Here is a 22,903-nt window from a genome sequence, read left to right as displayed (position 1 = left end):
ATCTGTAAAGCTCAAGAGCCTCCAATAACATTTTCGTTTTGCTGCCTTCTGCTGGTTACTGTAAAATCCTACAATATGCTGGGAACGGCACAAATGTATATATATATATATATATATATATATATATATATATATATATATATATATATATATATATATATATATATATATATATATATATATATATATATATATTTATGTATTTATTTATTTATATTTATATATATATATATATATATATATATATATATATATTTATATATATATATGAATGAGTGGTACGATAGGTCCACACTTGAAAATGGAAATCTTTTTTTTTTTAAAGGCCTTTGAAATAAGGGCACTTTGGGCATCTGAGCAAAGGGAACGGGTTTAGCACCCTCCGCCCCTCCTCTGCACGTACATGCTGTCCAGGACTCTAATACGTTGTATTTGGTTGTTCACTTTGCATTTTGGATATATTAAAAAGTATTTAAACACAATTAGCATATACTAATTAATACATTTCCAAGTGTTACTGTAATCATCAGAAGCAGATTTAAACCACAAATGTATGTACCACATAAAAATGGAAGCAATGTGATAAATAACATTATGTAAAACATAATAAGTTTTAGATTATTCTAAATTGTCATCACATAGAGGTCATTAAATCGGGTTCCTGTGAGAGTCTTCTAGATCACGTGTCTTTTCTCAGCAGACCAGGATAAAAGTTCAGCTCATCAGAGCAGGTGTTGGTCTTTTTTGTTGAATCTCACAACTATAAGTCTCATACCTGAGTTTACTTATACCTTTATTAGATCAAAGAGATTCAGTCTGTGCTTTTTAAATTGATATGACTATTTCTTTAACTGCTAATTTTTTATATATATAAAGTAGCTACGAAACTTTCATCTCTGCCGTCTGCAGGCCTTGAAAACATACATTCAACCAGTTTAATGAAACGTGCAGTCATTCAGTGTATTCTCTATTCGAGTGTTGTTTAACAGGAAGAGAGCTGGAACACTGACAAATGTGAGGTGGACCTGCAACCTTTTTTTCCTCAACCATTTTTAATTTATGAATATGTCTTTCTGAATAACTCAAAATTACATAGTTATGTCAATATTGTCAGAAATGTTAGTCTGGAATATGGAGCATTAGCATTTAAATGTCTTAATTGATGCAGGTGTCTTTTCAGGACATTTTCATTCTTTATTTAATTTGAATGTATCCTCTCCTCATCTCTCCTTCATCACTCTCAATCCTTCTCTTCCAGCTCTGCCGCTGTACAAACATGAAGACTAACAGCAGCCTGAACTCATATTATTTTCAGTTAACACTATTTACAAATTTTGGAAACCTCAGATATCTTTTCTTCAGTCTGTGCCTGCTGCTTTACGTGACAATAATCTGTGCTAATGTTGTCATTATTCTGGCAGTCTGGCTGGAGAAATCCCTGCATGAGCCCATGTATGTCTTCATCTGCTGCCTGTCTTTTAACTCTCTGTACGGCTCGGCCGGCTTGTTCCCCAGGCTTCTGACAGATATCCTCTCTGACACACATTTCATATCACGCCCATCTTGTTTCATCCAAGTATTTGTCATATACACATATGCATCATGTGAAATGACTCTTCTCTGTGTCATGGCTTATGATAGGTTTGTTGCTATTTGCCAGCCTTTACATTACTGCAGTAAAATGACATTTAAGATGGCACTGTGTCTAGTAATTTCAGCCGAGCTTTACTCTGCATTTATTATTAGTGTGTGTCTTTACCTCAGCATCCGTTTGCCTTTGTGTGGTAATAAATTACACAGGCTTTTCTGCACCAACTGGCCCTTGGTTCAGCTCTCCTGTGTGGACACAACTGTGAATGACATAGCAGGCCGGGTGGTTGCTGCGACAACAATCTTCATCCCCCTGCTGTTTGTCCTGTACACCTACCTGCGTATCCTGCTTGTCTGCAGGAGAAGCTCTACTGAATTCAGAGGGAAAGCGCTTCGAACCTGCCTGCCCCACATTGTTACATTTCTGAACTTTTCTTTGTCTGTGTTCTGCGAAGTGTCTCTTAATCGTTTGGACATTAATGAACTTAACACTTCTTTCATTGTGTTTCTGTCTCTGGAGTTTTTAGTCATTCCCCCTGTCATCAACCCTTTCGTTTATGGACTGAAACTTCCTCAGATTAAAACTGTCATTTTTAGACGGCTAAGGATGAGCAAAAGGTTTCCAAGAAAATGATTCACGGTTTAAAAAGCACGAGAGAGGTTCAGGATTTTCATATTTCCCTAGAAGCCTTTTATAATTATGTAACTACAATATAAGTGCATATTTATCTATCATTGTTGGTTATCATGATAAGACCCAGCAAAAGTAACCCATTCTTTCAGAAAACAAATCTTTCAATTAAAAAAAACAACAAAAACTAATAAGAACCATTGTGACATGAACATTTAGAGATCTAGAACTATATCATCCATAGTAGACTTTTTCTCCCCGGCATTGACAAGCTCATCTTTCTGTTTCTGGGTCAACTGTTTCCATCGCTGTCATTTTTATACAACAGAGTGGTTGCATACAGGAAATTTGAGCTTTTGTTAAATAAAACTCAGTGTGACAGTATCATATTCCCTTCATTATTTGCATGACATAAATCATGTCACCCTCAGTCATCTCATGTGTGGTATTAAACTGCAAATAAACATATATTAAAAAAATAAATATAAAGAAAAAGGCACATTTGAGTTCTGGCTCACGGAGGCACCGTGCTACACTTGGTAATCTTTTTTTTCTCTCATAAACCCATATTTTATTCAAAAAAAGAGTATAGAAACAATTAGATTTACAATAGAAAATTAACTACTGTTTTAAATTTCTTCCTCTTTTAATCCTCATATACATTTTAAATCCCATATTCATGTGGGAAGTGATATGGGATCAGAGTTCTTCTGTGCTCAACAAATGTGACAAATGTTTTCTGCTGGTGGAAGGTCTGGACTACAGGCTGGCCACTTCAAAACCTGGACTCTCCCAATATGAAGTCACCTCTTTGTAATGGATCCAGTATACGGCTCAAGATAGTATTGTTGCTGGAAGATCGATGGCTTTCCTTGCAAAAAAGATGTCTGGATGGCAGCATATGCTGCTCTAAAAACTGTGTATACGTTTAATAGACCGACCCGCCATTGATGACTCCTCTCTTGATGTACAAACTATCTATCCTGAGACATGCAGGCTTTTGGTAGGATCATCCATTTTTTCCGGAGAGCATTGCGTCCATGGTTTCCAAATGGAATTTAAAGTTTTGACTTGTCGGACTTCAGGATAGTTTTCCACTTTCCTTCGGTCGTTTTTAAATGACCGAAGAGAGATGACATTTCAAGTCACATTTCCTCCCCAAAGTTGTTAACCTTTCCCTTCAATTTGGCAATGTCCCACCTACTCTCAAGGTTGCTGTCATCCGTCCCCTTCTCAAGAAACCCACCCTGGACCCGGAGGTTCTAGCCAATTACAGGCCTATCTCCAACTTTGCTTTCCTGTTCAAGGTGTTAGAGAAGGTAGTCGCCTTTCAACTTCAGAACCACCTCAAACATAACATCTTGTTTGAAAAGTTTCAGACAGGTTTTCGTTCAGCCCACACCACTGAAACGCCTTTGCTCAGGGTTCCTAATGACCTGCTGATGGAATGTTTTGTGTCCTGGAATGCCCTGAATTCAACTTTTCATATTAATTGTGCTCATGTATTATGCTTGTTTTTTGAATTAGGACATTTTCAGGCCAGAGGTGGAATGAAGGGAGAAAAAATATGTTTTGTGTCCTGAAATGCCCTGAATTCCCAAAACACAGTCTACACCTGCTGTTTATTATAACAAATGTGACGGTGAGAGAGGCGCTTGTTCACACGGGATAGCTCCCGTGTGAACCAAGACTTAGCGTGAGAGCTTGCGGGCGGGGGGTTGAAGGGGCCCTTTCAGCCCCCTCTGCGAGATGTCGTATAAAGACAGAGACAGCCGGAAGTTCGGGTCAGAGTCAGCTGCGGGTCTAGTGCACAACGCCCAGCCGGGTTTATGGCTACTCTGCTTGGACTGTCCGGCTGTCCAGTCCTTCTGTGTCGAGGTAAGAGTTATCAAGGCCTAGCCCCTGTGTAATTGTCTGTTGCTTTGCCATTTGCGAGGGATAACTTGACACAAAGTTATCCTAGCAAAGAGCAATTGTGTGTGAGTCTTTCTATATCCACTGCTGGCTAATAAATGTGTTCATATATATTATAGCTAAAGCGAGTGTGTGTGTGATTCATTTTTGCGCAGACGACCACTCCCAAGCCTCTGTAAGTGATTTTCTCCCAAAACATTTGGCGTTGTCGGCAGGATAAAAGAAAACTGATTGATGTTTTATTGAGTGGCTGCGGCGCAAAAATGTTTAAGTGTAAAGATAAGACTCAGGATTAAAGAAAACTGATTGATGTTTTATTGAGTGGCTGCGGAGCAAAAATGTTTAAGTGTAAAGATAAGACTAAGAAGTGTGAGTCTGTTTTCCTTCCGAGCTGGGACAGCTTATGGGATGGAGGGGGACGCCCCGAGTCCTGGGAAGCGGAGGTTGTTGATAGATTGCCTGAAACTGTGATTTGTGTGCTGAAGCTGTGTGCAGCGCTGTGGAAACATCAACATGCTGATAAAGAGTGTAGTGAAAAATGGTTGGCCAAAACCATGACACAAGTCGTCCGCTCGAAGAGCCGAGGACTGCCTGTGAGGAAAATGGATGAGGCTCATGTGGGAGCGTTTGTAGCCCGTACTGATTATGATCAGTGGGATCCTCAGAAGTGGGCTGATCAATATCGAGCCCTGATGTTAAATGCTGCAGGCAGGCCGGCATCAGTGGTGAAAACGATGATTAAAGATCTAGACCAGGGGTATTCAATTAGATTCGGCCGGGGGCCACATCTGCAAAAGGACTGTATGGAGAGGGCCGCACAATTTGAAAATTTAGGGGTTTTCAAAATGTATTTTGCACTCAAAGACGAAGACTTATGTAAATATAATACATTTGTATTATACATTTGAATATATCAAATGTATAATACATGGACGGATGGATGGACGGACGGACGGGAGGGAGGGCTAACTTTGTTATTTCCAAATGTTGACATCTAACCCTTTCATAAAAGATAAGTTAATTTTAAAGTTACTTACAGCAACGTATCTCAAAAGAGTTGGCAGGTAGGTAACAAATTGTGAAATAATTTCTAAATAATGCTCCTTGTGTGAAATTGGAAAGACTTTGAATATCATTATGTCAGGAAACACTACTGGCAAAGGTTTTGAAGAGAAAAAATAGGATAGCCTACGACCAAAAATGATTATTAGATGTCTATGATCTTCGGGCACTCATGCAGCACTGTATTAAACACAGGTATGATTCTGTCATGAGAACCACTGCATGGGTTCAGGAGAGCTCCCGGAAATCACTTTCAAATATCAAAGTTGGCCCTGCCATCTACAAATGCAATTTACACACAGATGAGAAATGCAAAAAAACCCAAACACCTCTCTTGAAAAAATTGCACCTGTGAATATGTTAATTGGAAACACATGAGTGTCAGTACTGGGTACAAAAGGAAGATCTCGGAAAAGCTCAGATGTTCACAAGCAAGGATAGGCTCACAACTTTGTGAACAGTTGCGTAGGCAAATGGTCCAACACTTTGAGAACAATGGTTATGACATATATATTATTTCCTTGTTTCTCATCAAATAATTAAGGGATGTCCTATGCAGGGTTAGGGATTCAGAGAAGTTGGATACATTTCTGCAACCAAACACTGTGTAAAGGATATAACCAATTGGGCTCAGCAACGGTTTGACACAAAGTACAAAAGTGTTCTGTGATCTGACAAGTCCACATTACAAATTGTTTTTGGAAATCATGGGCGTCGTGTCATCCTGGCTGAAAAGGAGAGGGACCATCCATGTTGTTATCAGGGCAAAGTTCAAAAGCCAGCATCTGTCATGGTATGGGGGTGTGTTAGTCCCCATGGCATCATGGTTAACTTGCGCATCTGTGGAGGCACCATTAATGCTGAAGGGTACATACAGTACAGGTTTTGGACGTTCAGGGACGTCCCTGCTTATTTCAGCAAGACAATGCCGAGCTACATTCTGTACATTTTACAACAACTCTGTAGTAAAAGAGTGCAGGTACTAGACTGGCCTGTCTGCAGTACAGACCTGTGTCCCCCTGGAAATGTGTGGAGAGTTATAAAGCACAAAATACAACAACAAAGTCCTCAGACTGCTTAGCAACCAAAGTTGTACATCAACGAGAATAGGAAAGAATTCCACCTACAAATCTTCAACCATTAGTTTCCTCTGTTCCAAAACATTTGTTGAGAGCTGGATGAAATTATGTGTTAAACATGCTTTCTACCATCTCTATTGGATCGTGCTACATGCATCGAACTCAAAATTAGTGATTATTTGACAAAAGAAAGAAAAGTTATTGTATTCTGTATTTATTAACATTTTACAAAACCTCCCAACTTCATTAGAATTAGGCTTTGTTTGTTTGTTTGTTTGTTTATGTAAGGGTGCTTTGTATTTAGTTTGGTATGTGAACAGAGGAGTTGAGAAAGGCTCCAGCGTCCAGCTCAGCTCACTTTTAAACACTGAGGGCGTGTGTAAAAACGTGTGCAAACTTGACAGCACCCGCAAACCAAAGTGCAAGCTGATCTACTAACAGCGTGCAAAGAGGACTGCGCCTCTCAAATGCGCAAAATAGCACACGCAATTAATTTAGTACTTTTGCCCTGATGAATAATCAATATGGGGCGTACCCGCCAGAAATCGCTAAATACTGGGAGGGGAAGATGCAAATTGGTCCATTTACCACGCGCAATGAGATTTACCAAGCCTGAAAGTTTTTGCGAGGATTGTGATTGCGTCTGTATTTAATACGTTCGAAAGGAAGGTGCTAATCTCCACATGCAAAAGGAGAAATATTTTATTTGAATGTTAAATCGAGTATTATTCAGCAAAAGGTTGCCACAGGAGGCACATTCATTTTTTTATTTGTGATAATATATAAATCACGTGTTTTCATGGAGAAAAAAGTGTTTCTCATTGTGCGCCTGTTCTGCAGTTGTAATACCCCGGTGTTGTGCCGTATTCAGCACCCTTGCCGTGAAAAGCACCCCCTCATCTGACAAAAATGATATTCTCATTCAGTGTCACGTTCTGTTTAGCGTCCAGATTTGTGTTAATGATTCATGTTTAAATGCGCTCATGGATTCCACAATAGTCATACTTTCCCACAATCACAGTCACAGATAACAAAAATCGGGTAAATGGTTATTGATGTCATTAATTAATAGCCTGCTTACTGTGTTGTCTTCCATAATATTTGTAAATATATATAATATAAACTCCTAAGTATGTGTTTGTGTGAGTGTGTATATATAAATATATTGAAGTGTCAGTGTGTTGTTTTTTTTCTTGGTCTACTTATCATTGAATATACGAGGGGGTGCTTTTCACGGCAGGGGTGCTGAATACGGCACAACAATTTGCCTCTTCCACTAATATCTCTAAATCCAACTCATCAAATTTCATTTTGTGCTTGCGACTATATCACCCACAAAACACACAACAACAGCACGCGCAAACTTTTTCAGTGCACACGCAATTTAGTACTCTTTATTTAGGATCTTAGTAAATCGGGCCCTGAGAGTCCTGCTTTATGTCTTTCAAAGGCTAAAGGACACACATTTTTCGTTTTCTCTTAAATTATGTAATCAATCTTGGTGTTGCTTCAACTGTATAAACTTAGAGATACAAAAGCTGTTTTTACCAAGAAAATCAGTCCCACGTTGTCAAACCAGCAGAACTCCATCTGTAAAGCTCGAGAGCCTCATTAAAGGTATTGTGACATGAAAAACAAATTTTTCTTGATTTTTTGTGTTTTGTTGGGTGTCTTGACATCAATTACACCCAAAAAACAACGAACTTTTAACATTCAGTGTATTGTGTGCTTTTTGGGATTTTCCGCATAACTGTGCAAAAACGGCGCACCTGGTTTGGTGGCGGGCCGTGACGTCAGGGCCCGCTAAATCACCGCCCCCTCCACCCAGCTCCCTGCCTCCTCTCCTCTCCAGTGCACCATAAAGGCTGATTTATGGTTCCGCGTTACACCGACGCAGAGCCTACGGCGTAGGCTTACGCAGCGACGCGCTCGGCTGTTTAGAGCCTCTTTTGTTCTAATCACCGGAGGAAAACTGCTAAGAAGACCCGCGGCCACTGACTGGACTTAAGACAAGGGGACAGTGCTGCTTGCATGCCTTTATTTTTATGATTGTTTGCTGTGTTTCTCCTGCTGCTTTTCCGTGCTTCGCCTGTCGCTTAACTCTCCGACGCCGCTGTGAGCGTATGGCTGGAGGAGGAGGAGGTTTGGAGGAGGTTTGGAGGAGGAGCGGCGCAATGATTGACAGGAAAGGGAGAAAAGGAAGCGTTTTTCACGGGGCAAAAAAACACTGTAATAAAAAGCCAGGAATAGAGTACTAGAGTGAAGTTTTTCTTGTTACACTCTTTTAGACACATTTGAGGGATGTTGGCCAAGACTTTTAATAGTGTTAAAAGCATGTTAAAAATGATGTCACAATACCTTTAACACCTTCGTTTTGCTGCCTTCTGCTGGTTACCGTGAAATCCTACAATATGCTGGGAATGGCACAAATGTAAACGATATGTGGAAGAAGTTAAGAATAAATAGAGAAATTAAGGCAAAATGTTCATTTTTATGACACTTATTCAACCTGCTTTCTCAGATGATCTGTCCAGGACTCTAATTCATTGTATTTCGTTGTTTGCTTTGCATTTTGGATACATTAAGAAGTATTTAATTTATTTGTGATCATCAGAAGCAGATTTGCATCACAAATGTATGTATCACCTAAAAATGGAAGCAATGTGATAAATAACATTATGTTAAACATAATAAGTTTTTGATTATTCTAAATTGTCATCAAATAGAGATCATTAAATCGAGTTCCTGTGAGAGTCTTGTAGATCACGTGTCTTTTCTCAGCAGACCAGGATAAAAGTTCAGCTCATCAGAGCAGGTGTTGGTCTTTTTTGTTGAATCTCACAACTATAAGTCTCATACCTGAGTTTACTTATACCTTTATTAGATGAAAGAGATTCAGTCTGTGCTTTTTAAATTGATATGTCTATTTCTTTAACTGCTAATTTGCCTTGAAAACATACATTCAACCAGTTTAATGAAACGTGCAGTCATTCAGTGTATTCTCTATTCGAGTGTTGTTTAACAGGAAGAGAGCTGGAACACTGACAAATGTGAGGTGGACCTGCAACCTTTTTTTCCTCAACCATTTTTAATTTATGAATATGTCTTTCTGAGTAACTCAAAATTACATAGTTATGTCAATATTGTCAGAAATGTTAGTCTGGAATATGGAGCATTAGCATTTAAATGTCTTAATTGATGCAGGTGTCTTTTCAGGACATTTTCATTCTTTATTTAATTTGAATGTATCCTCTCCTCATCTCTCCTTCATCACTCTCAATCCTTCTCTTCCAGCTCTGCCGCTGTACAAACATGAAGACTAACAGCAGCCTGAACTCATATTATTTTCAGTTAACACTATTTACAGATTTTGGAAACCTCAGATATCTTTTCTTCAGTCTGTGCCTGCTGCTCTACGTGACCATAATCTGTGCTAATGTTGTCATTATTCTGGCAGTCTGGCTGGAGAAATCCCTGCATGAGCCCATGTATTTCTTCATCTGCTGCCTGTCTTTTAACTCTCTGTACGGCTCGGCCGGCTTGTTCCCCAGGCTTCTGACAGATATCCTCTCTGACACACATTTCATATCACGACCATCTTGTTTCATCCAAGCATTTGTCATATACACATATGCATCATGTGAAATGACTCTTCTCTGTGTCATGGCTTATGATAGGTTTGTTGCTATTTGCCAGCCTTTACATTACTGCAGTAAAATGACATTTAAGATGGCTCTGTGTCTTGTAATTTCGGCTGAGCTTTACTCTGTATCTATTATTAGTTTGTGTCTTTACCTCAGTGTCATTTTGCCTTTGTGTGGTAATAAAGTACACAGGCCTTTCTGCACCAACTGGCCTGTGGTTCAGCTCTCCTGTGTGGACACAACTGTGAATGACATAGCAGGCCGGGTGGTTGCCGCGACAACAATCTTCATCCCCCTGCTGTTTGTCCTGTACACCTACCTGCGTATCCTGCTGGTCTGCAGGAGAAGCTCTACTGAATTCAGAGGGAAAGCGCTTCGAACCTGCCTGCCCCACATTGTTACATTTCTGAACTTTTCTTTGTCTGTGTTCTGCGAAGTGTCTCTTAATCGTTTGAACATTAATGAATTTAACACTTCTTTCATTGTGTTTCTGTCTGTGGAGTTTTTAGTCATTCCCCCTGTCATCAACCCTTTTGTTTATGGACTGAAACTTCCTCAGATTAAAACTGTCATTTTTAGACGGCTAAGGATAAGCAAAAGGTTTCCAAGAAAATGATTCACGGTTTAAAAAGCACAAGAGAGGTTCAGGATTTTCATATTTCCTTAGAAGCCTTTTAGATTTATGTAACTACAATATAAGTGCATATTTATCTATCATTGTTGGTTATCATGATAAGACCCAGCAAAAATCACCCATTCTTTCAGAAAACAAATATTTTAATAAATAAAAAACAAAAGCTAATGTGAACCATTGTGACATGAACATTTAGAGATCTAGAATTAGATCATCCATAGTAGACCCCCCCCCCCCCCCCCCCCCGGCATTGACAAGTTCTTTCTGTTTCTGGGTCAATGTTTCCATCGCTGTCATTTTTATACAACAGGGAGGTTGCATATGGGAAATTTGAGCTTTTGTTAAATAAAAGTCAGTGTGACAGCATCATATGCCCTTCATTATTTGCATGACATAAACCATGTCACCCTCAGTCATCTCATGTGTGCTTGTCCTGTGGGTTCCCTGTATTCTCCAGGGTTGTGAGAAAGAACCACTTGTGTGCATGTTATTCATATTAAACTGCAAATAGACATATATTTAGAAAATAAATATAAAGAATGTCAAGAAGTGGTATATGAGGACCCAAATGCAGGAGAGACCAGGAGGCAGTAGTTCCAAAAAGTAGTGATTTATTCATCAGAAACAAAACCAAGGGGGGAGCAGGGGGAAGACAAACCAGATGAGACAAGGGTTAATGAGACACAGGTGCAGATGATCAGGACTGATGGGAAAAAGGAAAGTCAAACATATACATTGAATCCCACATACATGTGGGAAGTGATGTAGGATCAGAGTTCTTCTGTGCTCAACAAATGTGACAAATGTTTTCTGCTGGTGGAAGGTCTGGACTACAGGCTGGCCAGTTCAGCAACTGGGCTCTCCCAATATGAAGTCACCTCTTTGTAATGGATCCAGTATACGGCTCAACATAGTGTTTTTGCTGGAAGATCGATGGCTTTCCTTGCAAAAAAGATGTCTGAATGGCAGCATGTGCTGCTCTAAAAACTGTGTATATACATTTAGGAGACCCCCCGCCATTGATGACTCCTCTCTTGATGTACAAGCTGTCTATCCTGAGACATGCAGGCTTTTGGTAGGATCATCCATTCTGTCCGGAGAGCGTTGCGTCCATGGTTTCCAAATGGAATTTGAAGTTTTGACTTGTCTGACCTTCCACTTTGCTTCGGTCCTTTTTAAATGGCCCAGAGATGACAGCATGTGTCCTCTCCTGAGCTTTAAATTGCATTTGTGGACGGCAGGGCCAACTTTGTTAGTTGTTAGTTGTTAGTTGATTTCCGGGAGCTCTCCTGAACCCATGCAGTGGTTTTCATGACAGAATCATTCCTGTGTTTAATACAGTGCTGCATGAGTGCCTGAATAACATAGACATCCAACAATCATTTTCGGTTGCATCCTCTTTTTTCTCTTCGAAACCTTTGCCAGTAGTATTTCCCGACATGATGATATTCAAAGTCTTTCCAATTTCATAGGAGGAGCATTATGTTGAAATTCTTTCACAATTTGTTGCCTACCTGTCAACTCTTTTGACATAAGTTGCTGCAAGTAACTTTAAAATGAACTTTTCTTACATGAAAGGGTCAAATGTCAACACTTGGAATAAACACTTCATATGTTTTCTATGTTTCCTCAAAGATGTTCATCATGTCTTCTTATTAATACTGAAGAAGGCAGGAGCTGATAGCCAAAACATCTTTTTTCTTTTTTTTAACCTTATGTCTGAACGAAAGGACTAAAAACTCCAGTGTAAATTAATTCACAAAAAATTAAAATAGATATTGAGATATAATTTGTATTCTGATATGATATAATAATCATCACATTGAATAGTTTTTATTCTAATCTGCACACACCTGTCAAATGATTGGACTTGATGATATATTGTATGTACATATTTTCATGCTTTTATGTTCATTTCAACTTTTGTACCGTTTTTTTATGTTGTGCAAATAAACAAATCAAACAAATCAAATCAAATATTGTACATACCCAACGTGTGTTTGTACATACTTGAGAAATGTATAATACACATTTGTGACCGTGACACCACTTTCCCTCCGGGGCCTGTAGCCTGCTGTTATATCACTAGATGGCAGCAAAACTGTTTACTCTTCAACTGGTCAGGGTGATGGGAGAGTTGGAGCCTATCTGGCTGGAAGTGGGCAAGAGTCACGCTGCAAACTGGTCACGTCGCAACTACATGTCAGAATTATAAACATAAATACACCTAACAACAGTGCTATTGAGCTATAAAAGGAATCTGGGACACCTGGTTTTATTATTGGTACAGATATCATTACTAATACAAGCATGATGAGAACCATGTAAATTCCAGACAGAGGTTGAGCTGTGAGGAAGAACTTTTTAGCTATGAGACAATAGTGCTGGCCAACATAACAATATGCTGTCTTAAAGCAACCTCAAGTTACATTAATAGCGCAGAAGCCTTTAAAAATAACTGTTTATCTGATGAGATTCTATGACATGCGGTGGGAAGTTTCTAGGTGTGTATGAAATGTGAAAAAGATTCTGACAATATGAAAGGTGGTTTTGGTTGAGATGAACCAACAAAGAACTAACAGACAAGTCCTCTGCCATTGGGTTTATGGAGTTTTCAAGTAGGCCTCACATCCTAGAGTAGTTCTTATATTTCCCTCCAACTCACCGCTGGTTACAGCTACAGGAGACAGCAGTTTTCACTGAAGAGAGCACCAAAAGAAGTCGGTTTTTACAATGACAACAAATGGTAAACATAGTGGAGAATTTAGCCGTTGATAGAGTTAAAATATGAAAATAAAACCTGAAATTCTCTCGATCAGTGTTCACATATGCAGTTGGTACCAGCAGATCCAGTCTGGATTACGTCCAGACTCTAATGAACAGACTCTATATTCAAACATCTATGAACTTAGATGCAATTTATCTGAGGCTTCAAAGCCCAAAATAGGGTATATATGGATGAGGAAAGAAAAGAAGGAAAAAGCAAAAGAGATGTGTAACCTCTGATTTGCTCCAGGCCTTATATGTACGATGTGGACGTCACTACATACTTCAACACAAAGACAATGAAACACGTAAAGTTTAGAGAACATGAGCAGCACGAGTCTTCAGCGCAGAGAGTTTAACAGTTTTCAGACAGCTTTTATGAATTGGCTCAAAGATTCTTTTATTTTAGTTTTTATCACTTTAAGGCCTCCCTCCTAAAAGACCCGGTCTATTCTAATGGGTCAGAAATGGTAGGTAAGCTGTGGCAAATAAGACATTAGCCAGCCTCAATGAAATTACAAGTTAAAAATATCAAGTCTGGCATTTGATGAAACTCAGGATCAAGGTTGGGATCATTTGGTGTGGACCTTTCAGTGCAATGCTGCAAAAAGCATTACAATATTCTGATTCAACTGAATTCAAAAATACTTTATTAGTCCCAGAAGGAAAATGTAATAATTCATTGATGCTATTTATTTCTTATAGGTGCATGATTGTTTGTCTCAATCTGTGTGATGGACGTGTAACATGATGGTTGGATGGAATTACTTTCCATTGAATGGCAACAAAGAAAGACTTTGATCCCAGCCCTTTAACCTTATTAACCAATCCTCACACTGCCCTTTTAAGGTGTAGTCCAAATTGAATGAGGGCCAGCCAAAATGTCCTCACTCTGCAAAAATGCCTCACTACCCACCCCCACCCGCCACAAACTCAAGCAGTCCTCATAAAGACAGACATTCAAGAGGGCACACACCGCTTTGAAACAGAGCTTTCATGCTACGCGGTACCTAATCTGCATAGTTATGCCTTACACAATATCTATTACACCATTTCTCTTATACACACCATGTTCTCTCCTGCTCCAACATTTCTTTCTCTCCAACAAGCTCCATCAGATACATTACACATTTAATCATTACATGTAAAACAGGCTTAAATGTTTATCTTACATTTTTTAACGTCCCCAGATGTCTCACACTTGAAGTATCAACCCCCTACGACCCCTTATCCACACACAAACACACAAGCCTCCCCACTCTTGTGAATCTCTGGAGAGTTCTGCCACACATTCTTGAGCGCACACTTCATTGTAGCGGTGATTCAGAGCAGTTCATGGCCAAATAAGACGAAAAGCTTTCAGCTTACTCATGGAATTCTTCCTGTACACAGACATGATTACTTGTGGACTTATAGACAAAGAAAAAACAGTGAGTTACGTAAGCCAGATACACTACAAAATGTAATGGTGTAAAGCAATGTGTGATCTTTTTCTTAGCCAATATTGATTGTGTTGTCAAAAAAATAAGTTAAGTCAGTTCACTAAACGTTGGACTTGAAAATGACTTCACTTGATCTGGCCTTTATGAATTGGTGCATTTGAAATTTGGACACACAAAATCTTTCAAGACGGTCCTTAAATACACATTTAATTTGTCCTGCCATGCGATATGTCAAACTGCCCTGATTGGATTGGAGTTGATAAAAACAGTTGACTTGAAATGGAGTGTGTGGATTTTTAGGCCCTAGTTATACCTGGTATTAACATCCAACCTGAGTGATTCAGCCACGGTTGGAACCATCAAGTTCAGATGGAAACACACTCATGACATATTTGAGGACACATTGAGATCTGATCAATTACACCACATTTGGAGTTGGTCTGAGCCAGATCAGATCACTGTTTGTAACTGGAGTTTGTAACTCACCCAGGACTGACGTTAATCCTCTAAATAGCTCTAAATAGGGCATTATCATCAAATGGGTATCCTCTCCTAAATTACAGACTCACATTTCCTGGTGTAGGACTTATTATAGCTGACTTTGAGCAGGACTTCATCTGGACCGTCATTAACTCAAAGACTAACTTGTCCAAAATTGGGACTTACATTAAAAACGCGTAGAGACTTGTTAAACTTGTTTGTTTACACTTGGGACTTTACAGAAGATTTGTGTTCCTGTAAAATGTGTTGATATGAGACAGATGGGAATCACCTATCCCTACATGAGGCTGGACCTAGAGGGGTCTCCAACTCCGGTCCTGGAGAGCGTCTATCCAGCATGTTTTAGGTGTCTCCCTGCATGAACACACCTGATTCTAATCAATGGTCGTCATTAACTTGTCATCAAGGTCCGGACAGTTCTGTTGCTGACACAGCTCCTTGTATCATGGTGTGATGAAGCAGGGAAAGATCTAAAACATGCTGGATAGGTGCTCTCCAGGACTGGTTGGAGACCCCTGAACTAGACCATCCCTGCCTTGAGCCTGAGATTAAAGCCTGGACGAGAGGATGTGATAGGGCTCACCAATGGGACTGGGGTAGCTCAACCTCCTTGTGTTGAGCATAAAACCTGGGGTGCATTTCCCAAAACCATCAACAATGACTACATGAGCAACTATGATGCAAGATTTTCATGAAACTGTAATTCGAACATCAAAAGTAATGACCTTGGTAACTTGCATAGTACAGTCCATCATTATGCAATACAGGTGTTTTTCCCAAAACCATCATTGAAATGAACGTCATTACATTCTGTTGTGTACGTTCATTGACTGATCTCAATGTACGGTGAGGAATGTAATCCCTGCCAGCTATGTCATCATAGATATGGTCTGTGAAAGTCAGTAATCATCTAAAAAATCTCCAAATTACTGTTCTTTTTGGAAATATCGTTACAGATGTATTTTAATATGAATATTTTTAATTAGGACTTGAGCACACTATATGAACCCCTTGTAGCCCACCATTATCGTGCTCTTAACTGTTTATTGTACAGGGCTCACTGGCAGCAGTTGGTTCTGCTTCAGTGAGAACACCGACTGTGGCAGCAAGGGGTGTGAGGTTGGATAAGCTCCCAGACTGAGGAAATACTGGGGGACCAGGGGAAAACACAGTCCTGAGGGACTGACGGCCATGCTGGAGGGGGCCCAGTGTTGGGGGGCCCCCTGACGGTGTGGCTGACATGGAGCAATGCAGCAAGGTGCCTGATGTTGAAGTTGAGGGCTCACCACCTTGGATCTGGAGGAAATGGGCAAGGGCTTGAGGCCACAGACCTCTGGGAAGTTTGCAGCCCACAGACATCTATATTTCCCAGAACTCCCTCTACAGATTCTGCCCCTCGTAGTGCAAGCATCCCCCTCTCCAGGAGTGAGTTCAAGCAGACTTGTGCTCCCACCACCATTCTTCTATTCCTTCCTCCAGAGAGCTGCAACCTTCCTCTTAGTGACACTGGCATGTTCATGCGTTCTTTTCCAGCCATGCTCCCTAGAACCAATTTTATCCATGATGGCTTGCTGTGTTTTATTTTTCAGTGTTTGTAATTATTTATTTTGGCCAAGACAAAAAAACATGCCATTATTCTAGACTACATACTTTTTCAGCTCAGTGTAAATTGTGGGTTTCAATTCATTTTAAGCAGCTGTGGTCTATGGAACGACTTGCTACATGTACATATGAACAACGAAACAAAAAGTGCTTGCTCTGAACATTTTCCTCATCACACTTGCTATAAGGAGATCTTGTCTTAAATGAGTTTGGAAGAAATATATTATAGAAGAATTTCTTGGGGTCTTCATGAAATCTGTGGGTCATTCTTTGATCAAAATACCACAAAGATGCAGGACATCAGCTTATTTGTGTAACTATGTCTTTATTTCCGCTCTCAGCATGATTGTTGAGGTGGTGTCTAATATTGCTATTACACCTTCTCTTGGGTGGGATGTGACGCTTTTGCAATTGGAAAGAAGCTGGGTGGAGAAAAACCTGGGTTTGTGATGTCAGTTAAATCACTAAATTTGATTGGCTGAGAATAACATGACTGATATTTTGATTTGTCAGCTCCTCCAGACGAACAAATATATGCTATTAAGCAAAGATCTTTTTTCCAAATTTCAAATTTCGAATTTGCAGACTGCATCTTATCCTAAACCGTAATAACCTTTTTGATTTTGTGTGTGTGTGTGTGTGTGTGTGTGTGTGTGTGTGTGTGTGTGTGTGTGTGTGTGTGTGTGTGTGTGTGTGTGTGTGTGTGTGTGTGTGTGTGTGTGTGTGTGTGTGTGTGTGTATGCATTTTTGAGGTCTATTGCACACCGTTGTTTATCTAGAACTGATGACCCACAATTAAGCATGACAGCACAAGACATGACAACAAAAATTCCTTGCTACTTGTGGCGCCTGTGTGTTCCTTCCACAAGTGTGTGTTCCTTCTGTCTGATGGTGGAATGAACTTCCTGTTGTGCATCAGAAGTGTTTTGTGTTAAGTTAAAAGCAGACAGTCTGGAATAACGACATGAAAACAACTTGGCCTTCACAATAAAAGGATGACTAGTGCTGATTCACATCTGAAGTTTTAAGTCATATTAACCCATAAGGACCCACTGGGACACAGGGAAACACTCCACAAACAGAACGTAAACATAATGCTGTGGTTAATGCTGAAACTGAAATATTTAATTTGTTAGTTACTACATGAGCAAAACTTTACAAAAATGAAAATCACCAACTATGGTAGACACACGTCACAATAAAAAAAAGTGGTCTTGTTTCCCCGCGATAGGAATAATAATGTTGTGTCTTAACCTAACCATTCAAACAATGATGATTGCCCAACAAATGAAATATAACACGTGTATCATCTTGATTTGCTATTTCCTCAGAGACTTTATTTTTTCTTTATGTGTATCTTTTTGTTTTCAGTTCCCCTGTCTTCAACTTTGCTCTGATCTCCTCCTTCACCAGCCTCGGGCCACGCATGCCTGCGCCTGTGCGGAAAGCTTGTTCTGCATCTTTGTGCCAATTACCCAATCATGTCTTAGTATTTATGACTAATATAGCTTTGCATTTTTATATGCTATATACCATTGGGTTTATCATTTCCAAAGTGCAATAACTATTCTAACCAGCACGACCGAACCCGACCTGAATATCATTATGCATATTAATGTCTGACTTGTCTTCTTAATTGGCCCCCATGTCACTGGTGTCCAAATGCATAATGCTAAAAAAAAAAATAATGTCATTTAACAGTCAGCTGCCTATTTTTTTAATTTTCCATATAACACAGCATTCATGTGCATATATGCTACATATATACATGTACATGTAGAAATGTAGCATATGTACATATATATACTGTATGTTGTATTTGTGTGTGAATACACACACACACAAACACACACATATGTTATGTTTTATCATGATTTATAGGCACAGTGACTCACAACAGGAATATTCTTGGTTCTAATCCTATAGGGATCTAGGGTAACCTGGCTTCCTCCCATGGTCCAAATACATGTATATTAGGCTCGATTGGTGACTCAGAATATCCTGTGACCCTGAACAGGAATTAGCAGGTCAAGGATGGATTGGCTACTGGAACAAGACATAAATGTACTAGAGAAGACAATATTGGGGCATTGGAAATGCTGCATATAAGCGCAGGGTGAGGGACCTTTTGGAGACTTCAAAACCCAAAGTCTAAGTTAATTACCTGGTTGCCAATGTCGGAAGCAAAATTGTTGCCATCACAACACGAAAAAACAAACAAAAAAAACTAAATGATGGATGAAATAAGAGACAGAAAACATGTGGAAAGTGAAGGCAACAGATGTGCCAGTGGTAGCTGGAGCCCTCGGAGCTGGGACCACCAGGCTTCAGGAGGAACATTGAAGATCTCTGTCTGGAAAATGGAACATCGTCCTGGGAACAACAAACATATGCATAAACCCCCTCAAGCTCCCAGGCCTCTGGTCGAGGACCTGAACTTAGGCAACCAGGCGAGAGCGTGTAAACACACGTACATGAGCTAATCTATTTATTACACAGTTAAACAGCAGTATTCGGAAAATTACTAACAGCTTTTTCAGTTGGTAATAACAGTTAAATGTTTTTATTTAACTGTCATTTCAACATACAATGTGCATTTAACACTGAATACCAAAGCATTACAATAGAATGAATGACCATTTTTATATGGAATGCTGAAACAGTCAAAATTAAATAATTAATTAATTAATTAAATCATTGAATAAATGTACAATGAAATAAATAAAATTGGAAATACCTAAATATATAATTTATTTAATATACAATTAAATAATTAAATGTGTCATTAAATTGTAAAATTTTGAATATTTTAGTGGATATATATTTAATTATTTCATTACACATTTAATTATTTCATGGTTCCTGTATTGGCTGAAGCAAATCATGAATTTATTATTATTTATTTACTGTCACTTCGACTAGTCAACACGCCCTAAAATCTGATTGGTTAGAGAAACGCTGCGGAACTTCTTCAAAGTTGGCTATGATACAAGGGTCAGTGTCTTGGTCAGAAAGAGCAGAAATAACGCCAAGAACTTCCATGAAGGTCTCTATTTTACCCATCACGATGTCCGGAGAAGAAACATCTGCTTCGACATTCTCGGCCAGTTGTACAATATCTCTGATCAACTCACGGGAAACTTCTTGAAGATCTTCCATGCTGTTCACAGCCGCCATGAGCTACAAAAATCAGACCAAAGCGAAGGAGTGCAGCAAATCAGTCTTAACCTCCCAGATCCTTGTTAGCCTCGCCTACCGAGTTTGACGAGTCGAAGTGACAGTTTAAATCAGGGGTCAACAATCCTGGTCCTCGAGGGCCAGTGTCCTGCATGTTTTACATGTTTCGCTGCTTCATTGCACCGTGATAAAAGTGACTGTGTCATTAAGAGAATTGTGCAGAACTCAATGACAAGCTGATGACGATGATTAATTAGAATCAGGTGTGTTAAAGCAGAGAAAACTCTAAAACATGCAGGACACCGGTCCTCGAGGACCAGGATTGGTGACCCCTTGTTTAAATAAATTCATGATGTGCTTCAGCCAATGCAGGAACCATGAAATAATTAAATGTGTAATGAAATAATTAAATATATATCCACTGAAATATTCAAAATTTAATAATTTAATGACACATTTAATTATTGAATTGTATATTTAATAAATTATATATTTAGGTATTTCCAATTTTATTCATTTCATTGTGCATTTATTCAATGATTTAATTAACTAATTATTTATTTAATTTTGACTGTTTCAGCGTTCCATATTTTTATTATTTGTAAAAAGTTACAACCAAAGGTAAGAGGAGGATGCCGTAGGATCTGAGAGGAGCTGGAAATGTGGACAATTTTAAATGTAGACTAAAAACTTATCTCTTTGGTCTGGCTTTTATGTAGCATCAAATTTTATAGTTGTATTCTGTTTAACATTTTTTAAAGGTATTTGTTTTATTTATTTATCTATTTGTTGTAATCTTTTTATTATTTTATTTTATTGCCGTGGACTAATTATTTTTTAGCCTTAATCCTTGAACTTTTATCATTTTTTCATTTTAATTAACTATATTGTATGTCAGTGTGCCTTGGTCTCCCAGTTTTTATTTTTTTGGTCTCCCAGTTTTAATTTTTTTGTTTATTACGCTTATTTTTCAGTCAAAATGTCAAAGCACTTTGTATTTCATGTACCTGGATGAAAGGTTCTATATAAATAAAATTTGATTGATTTATTGATTGAAGAGGTAACCGTGCTTTTGTTTTGAAAGGAAGTAGCCGGATGTCATTCTCTCAGATCTGCCAGTGAAGTGATCTTGACTTTAGCTTGTCGGGACAAGCCTGCTCTGTTCCTGCTCTGTTCCTGCTCCACTTCCACACAAACACGGCCTCTCCCCGGGCATGTTCTGTTGTTGTCCCGTCTGAGAGTGTCTAGAAAGCTCTGAGCAGCCTCGGGAACCCCGGACTCTGTTCCAGCTGTGTCTTGTCCTCTCGCCGTGGTCTCCGCAGGAGCCGGGAGTGAGTTTCACCTGGACATTTACTCAGGACTTGTTCCTCCGGGGCAGCGGGAGCTGCTGTTGTTAGGACCGAGCTGCGGAGCTGCAGAGCCGCTTAAAGGGCCAGCGGTGGTGGAGCCTCGGCGGGTCTCCGGGTCTCCGGTCTCCATGGCAGCGGTAGTCATGGCAACAGCCCGCTCGGCCAGCATCTCCCTCCTGCTCTGCCTGCTCGTCCCGGGATGCGGGTCCTTCAACCTGGACGCGGATAAACCCTCCGTGTACTCCGGACCGGAGGGGAGCTACTTCGGCTTCTCCGTGGACTTCTTCAAGTCCACCAACAACCTGAAGTAAGACCTGCCTGTTGGTGGTGATGGTGGTGGTGATCAGAGGTGTCAAAAGTATTCACATTCATTACTCAGGTAGAAGTATAGATACTAGAGTTTAAAAATACTCCTGTAGAAGTTGAAGTATCAACTCAAGTTTTTTACTCAAGTAAAGTATAAAAGTACTGGTTTCAAACTACTTAAAGTATAAAAGTAAAAGTAATGTAAGGGGGGAAAAAGCCATTAAGGACAAAAGCCATTGAAAATGAATGCATCTTAGTATAATGCAAATATATTAAAGAACCATATATGTGTACTATTGAGCATTAACATGTGTTTCAGAGAGCAGAAGATATGATGACTAGTTGCCTATAAGTATTGTAATGGTGCAAAAAGTCAAACTTCAGAGGCATGTTATCATTTATCCTAACCTTTATTGGAATGTACATCCAAGTTTAGTTGCAGGAATCTGAGGGCAACGGTAGAAGAACAAAACTGGACAAGAACATCTGAAACAACCACAACCAAATTCACTCTATCCGGATGGAGCAATTTAACTGGATAGTTTTTTTTAAAGGCCGAAATGAAATAGAGTAACAAGGCTGTTTTTAAAATGTAAGGAGTAAAAAGTAAAAAGTCGTCTGAAAAATAATTACTCCAGTGAAGTATAGATAACCAAAATTTCTACTTAAGTAAGGTAACAAAGTATTTTTACTTCGTTACTTGACACCTCTGGCTTTTAAGGGCTTTAACCTTTAGTTATTATGGTGAATATTTACTCAAAACACTCTGCTCGTGTACAGCTTTAAAGCATTGTACATGACTGGTCTCAGTGCTTTACACATACATGTACATCTTTGATTGAGACAAGCCAACCTTATTTATAAAGCAAAGCAAGCACTGACCAAAGTGCTGAACATAAAATACAGTCATGATAATATATGTTAAGTTACACGTCTCATTTGTCTACAGCTAAATCTTTTGTAACTTTTTTTATGACATTCCAATTCAAATGTTTTTGATGATCTGACTTATTGGAGAGATATGATCCCCATGCTGGGCACCAATGCCCCAAAATACATTTATAAAGATTGTGACCTATTCAAGTGGCATCATTTCAGTGAGACCTCTTTCTGAGACCTCTTGACCGCCGGCATAATCTAATAAATAAACAAATTAATTATATCAAATAGAAAAAACTTTAAAAAGAATAACCCAGTGTATTCATT

General features: G+C 39.2%; 3 protein-coding genes across 4 annotated transcripts in view; all 3 read left to right on the top strand.

The window, feature by feature from the left end:
• itgav (integrin, alpha V) overlaps positions 1–22,903 on the top strand; it is a 563,305-nt gene that overhangs the window by 487,251 nt on the left and 53,151 nt on the right. The window contains exon 1 of one of the 2 annotated variants that reach the window (XM_061723309.1): positions 21,216–21,698. The exons of the other annotated variant lie outside the window; for it this stretch is intronic. Coding sequence (XP_061579293.1) covers positions 21,520–21,698 — 179 coding nt within the window. The 5' untranslated portion in view covers positions 21,216–21,519. Of the gene's footprint in view, positions 1–21,215; positions 21,699–22,903 lie in introns of those variants that run through there. 2 annotated transcript variants of the gene reach the window in all.
• LOC133445549 (olfactory receptor 6N1-like) lies at positions 1,277–2,224 on the top strand. The gene has a single exon (XM_061722875.1). The coding sequence runs from the start codon at positions 1,277–1,279 to the stop codon at positions 2,222–2,224; it is 948 nt and encodes a 315-aa protein (XP_061578859.1).
• Positions 9,589–10,536, top strand: LOC133445548 (olfactory receptor 6N1-like). Its single transcript, XM_061722874.1, has one exon. The coding sequence runs from the start codon at positions 9,589–9,591 to the stop codon at positions 10,534–10,536; it is 948 nt and encodes a 315-aa protein (XP_061578858.1).

Source organism: Cololabis saira, chromosome 6 (assembly GCF_033807715.1).
Source record: "Cololabis saira isolate AMF1-May2022 chromosome 6, fColSai1.1, whole genome shotgun sequence".
In the NCBI taxonomy this organism is placed as follows: Eukaryota; Metazoa; Chordata; class Actinopteri; order Beloniformes; family Belonidae; genus Cololabis; species Cololabis saira.
Note: the sequence above shows the minus strand (reverse complement) of the source record. Positions and strands in the feature narration are given on the sequence as shown.

Coding starts and splice junctions, on each gene's coding strand:
- LOC133445549 (XM_061722875.1), top strand. CDS start 1,277: ATGAAGACTAACAGCAGCCTGAACTCATATTATTTTCAGTTAACACTA.
- LOC133445548 (XM_061722874.1), top strand. CDS start 9,589: ATGAAGACTAACAGCAGCCTGAACTCATATTATTTTCAGTTAACACTA.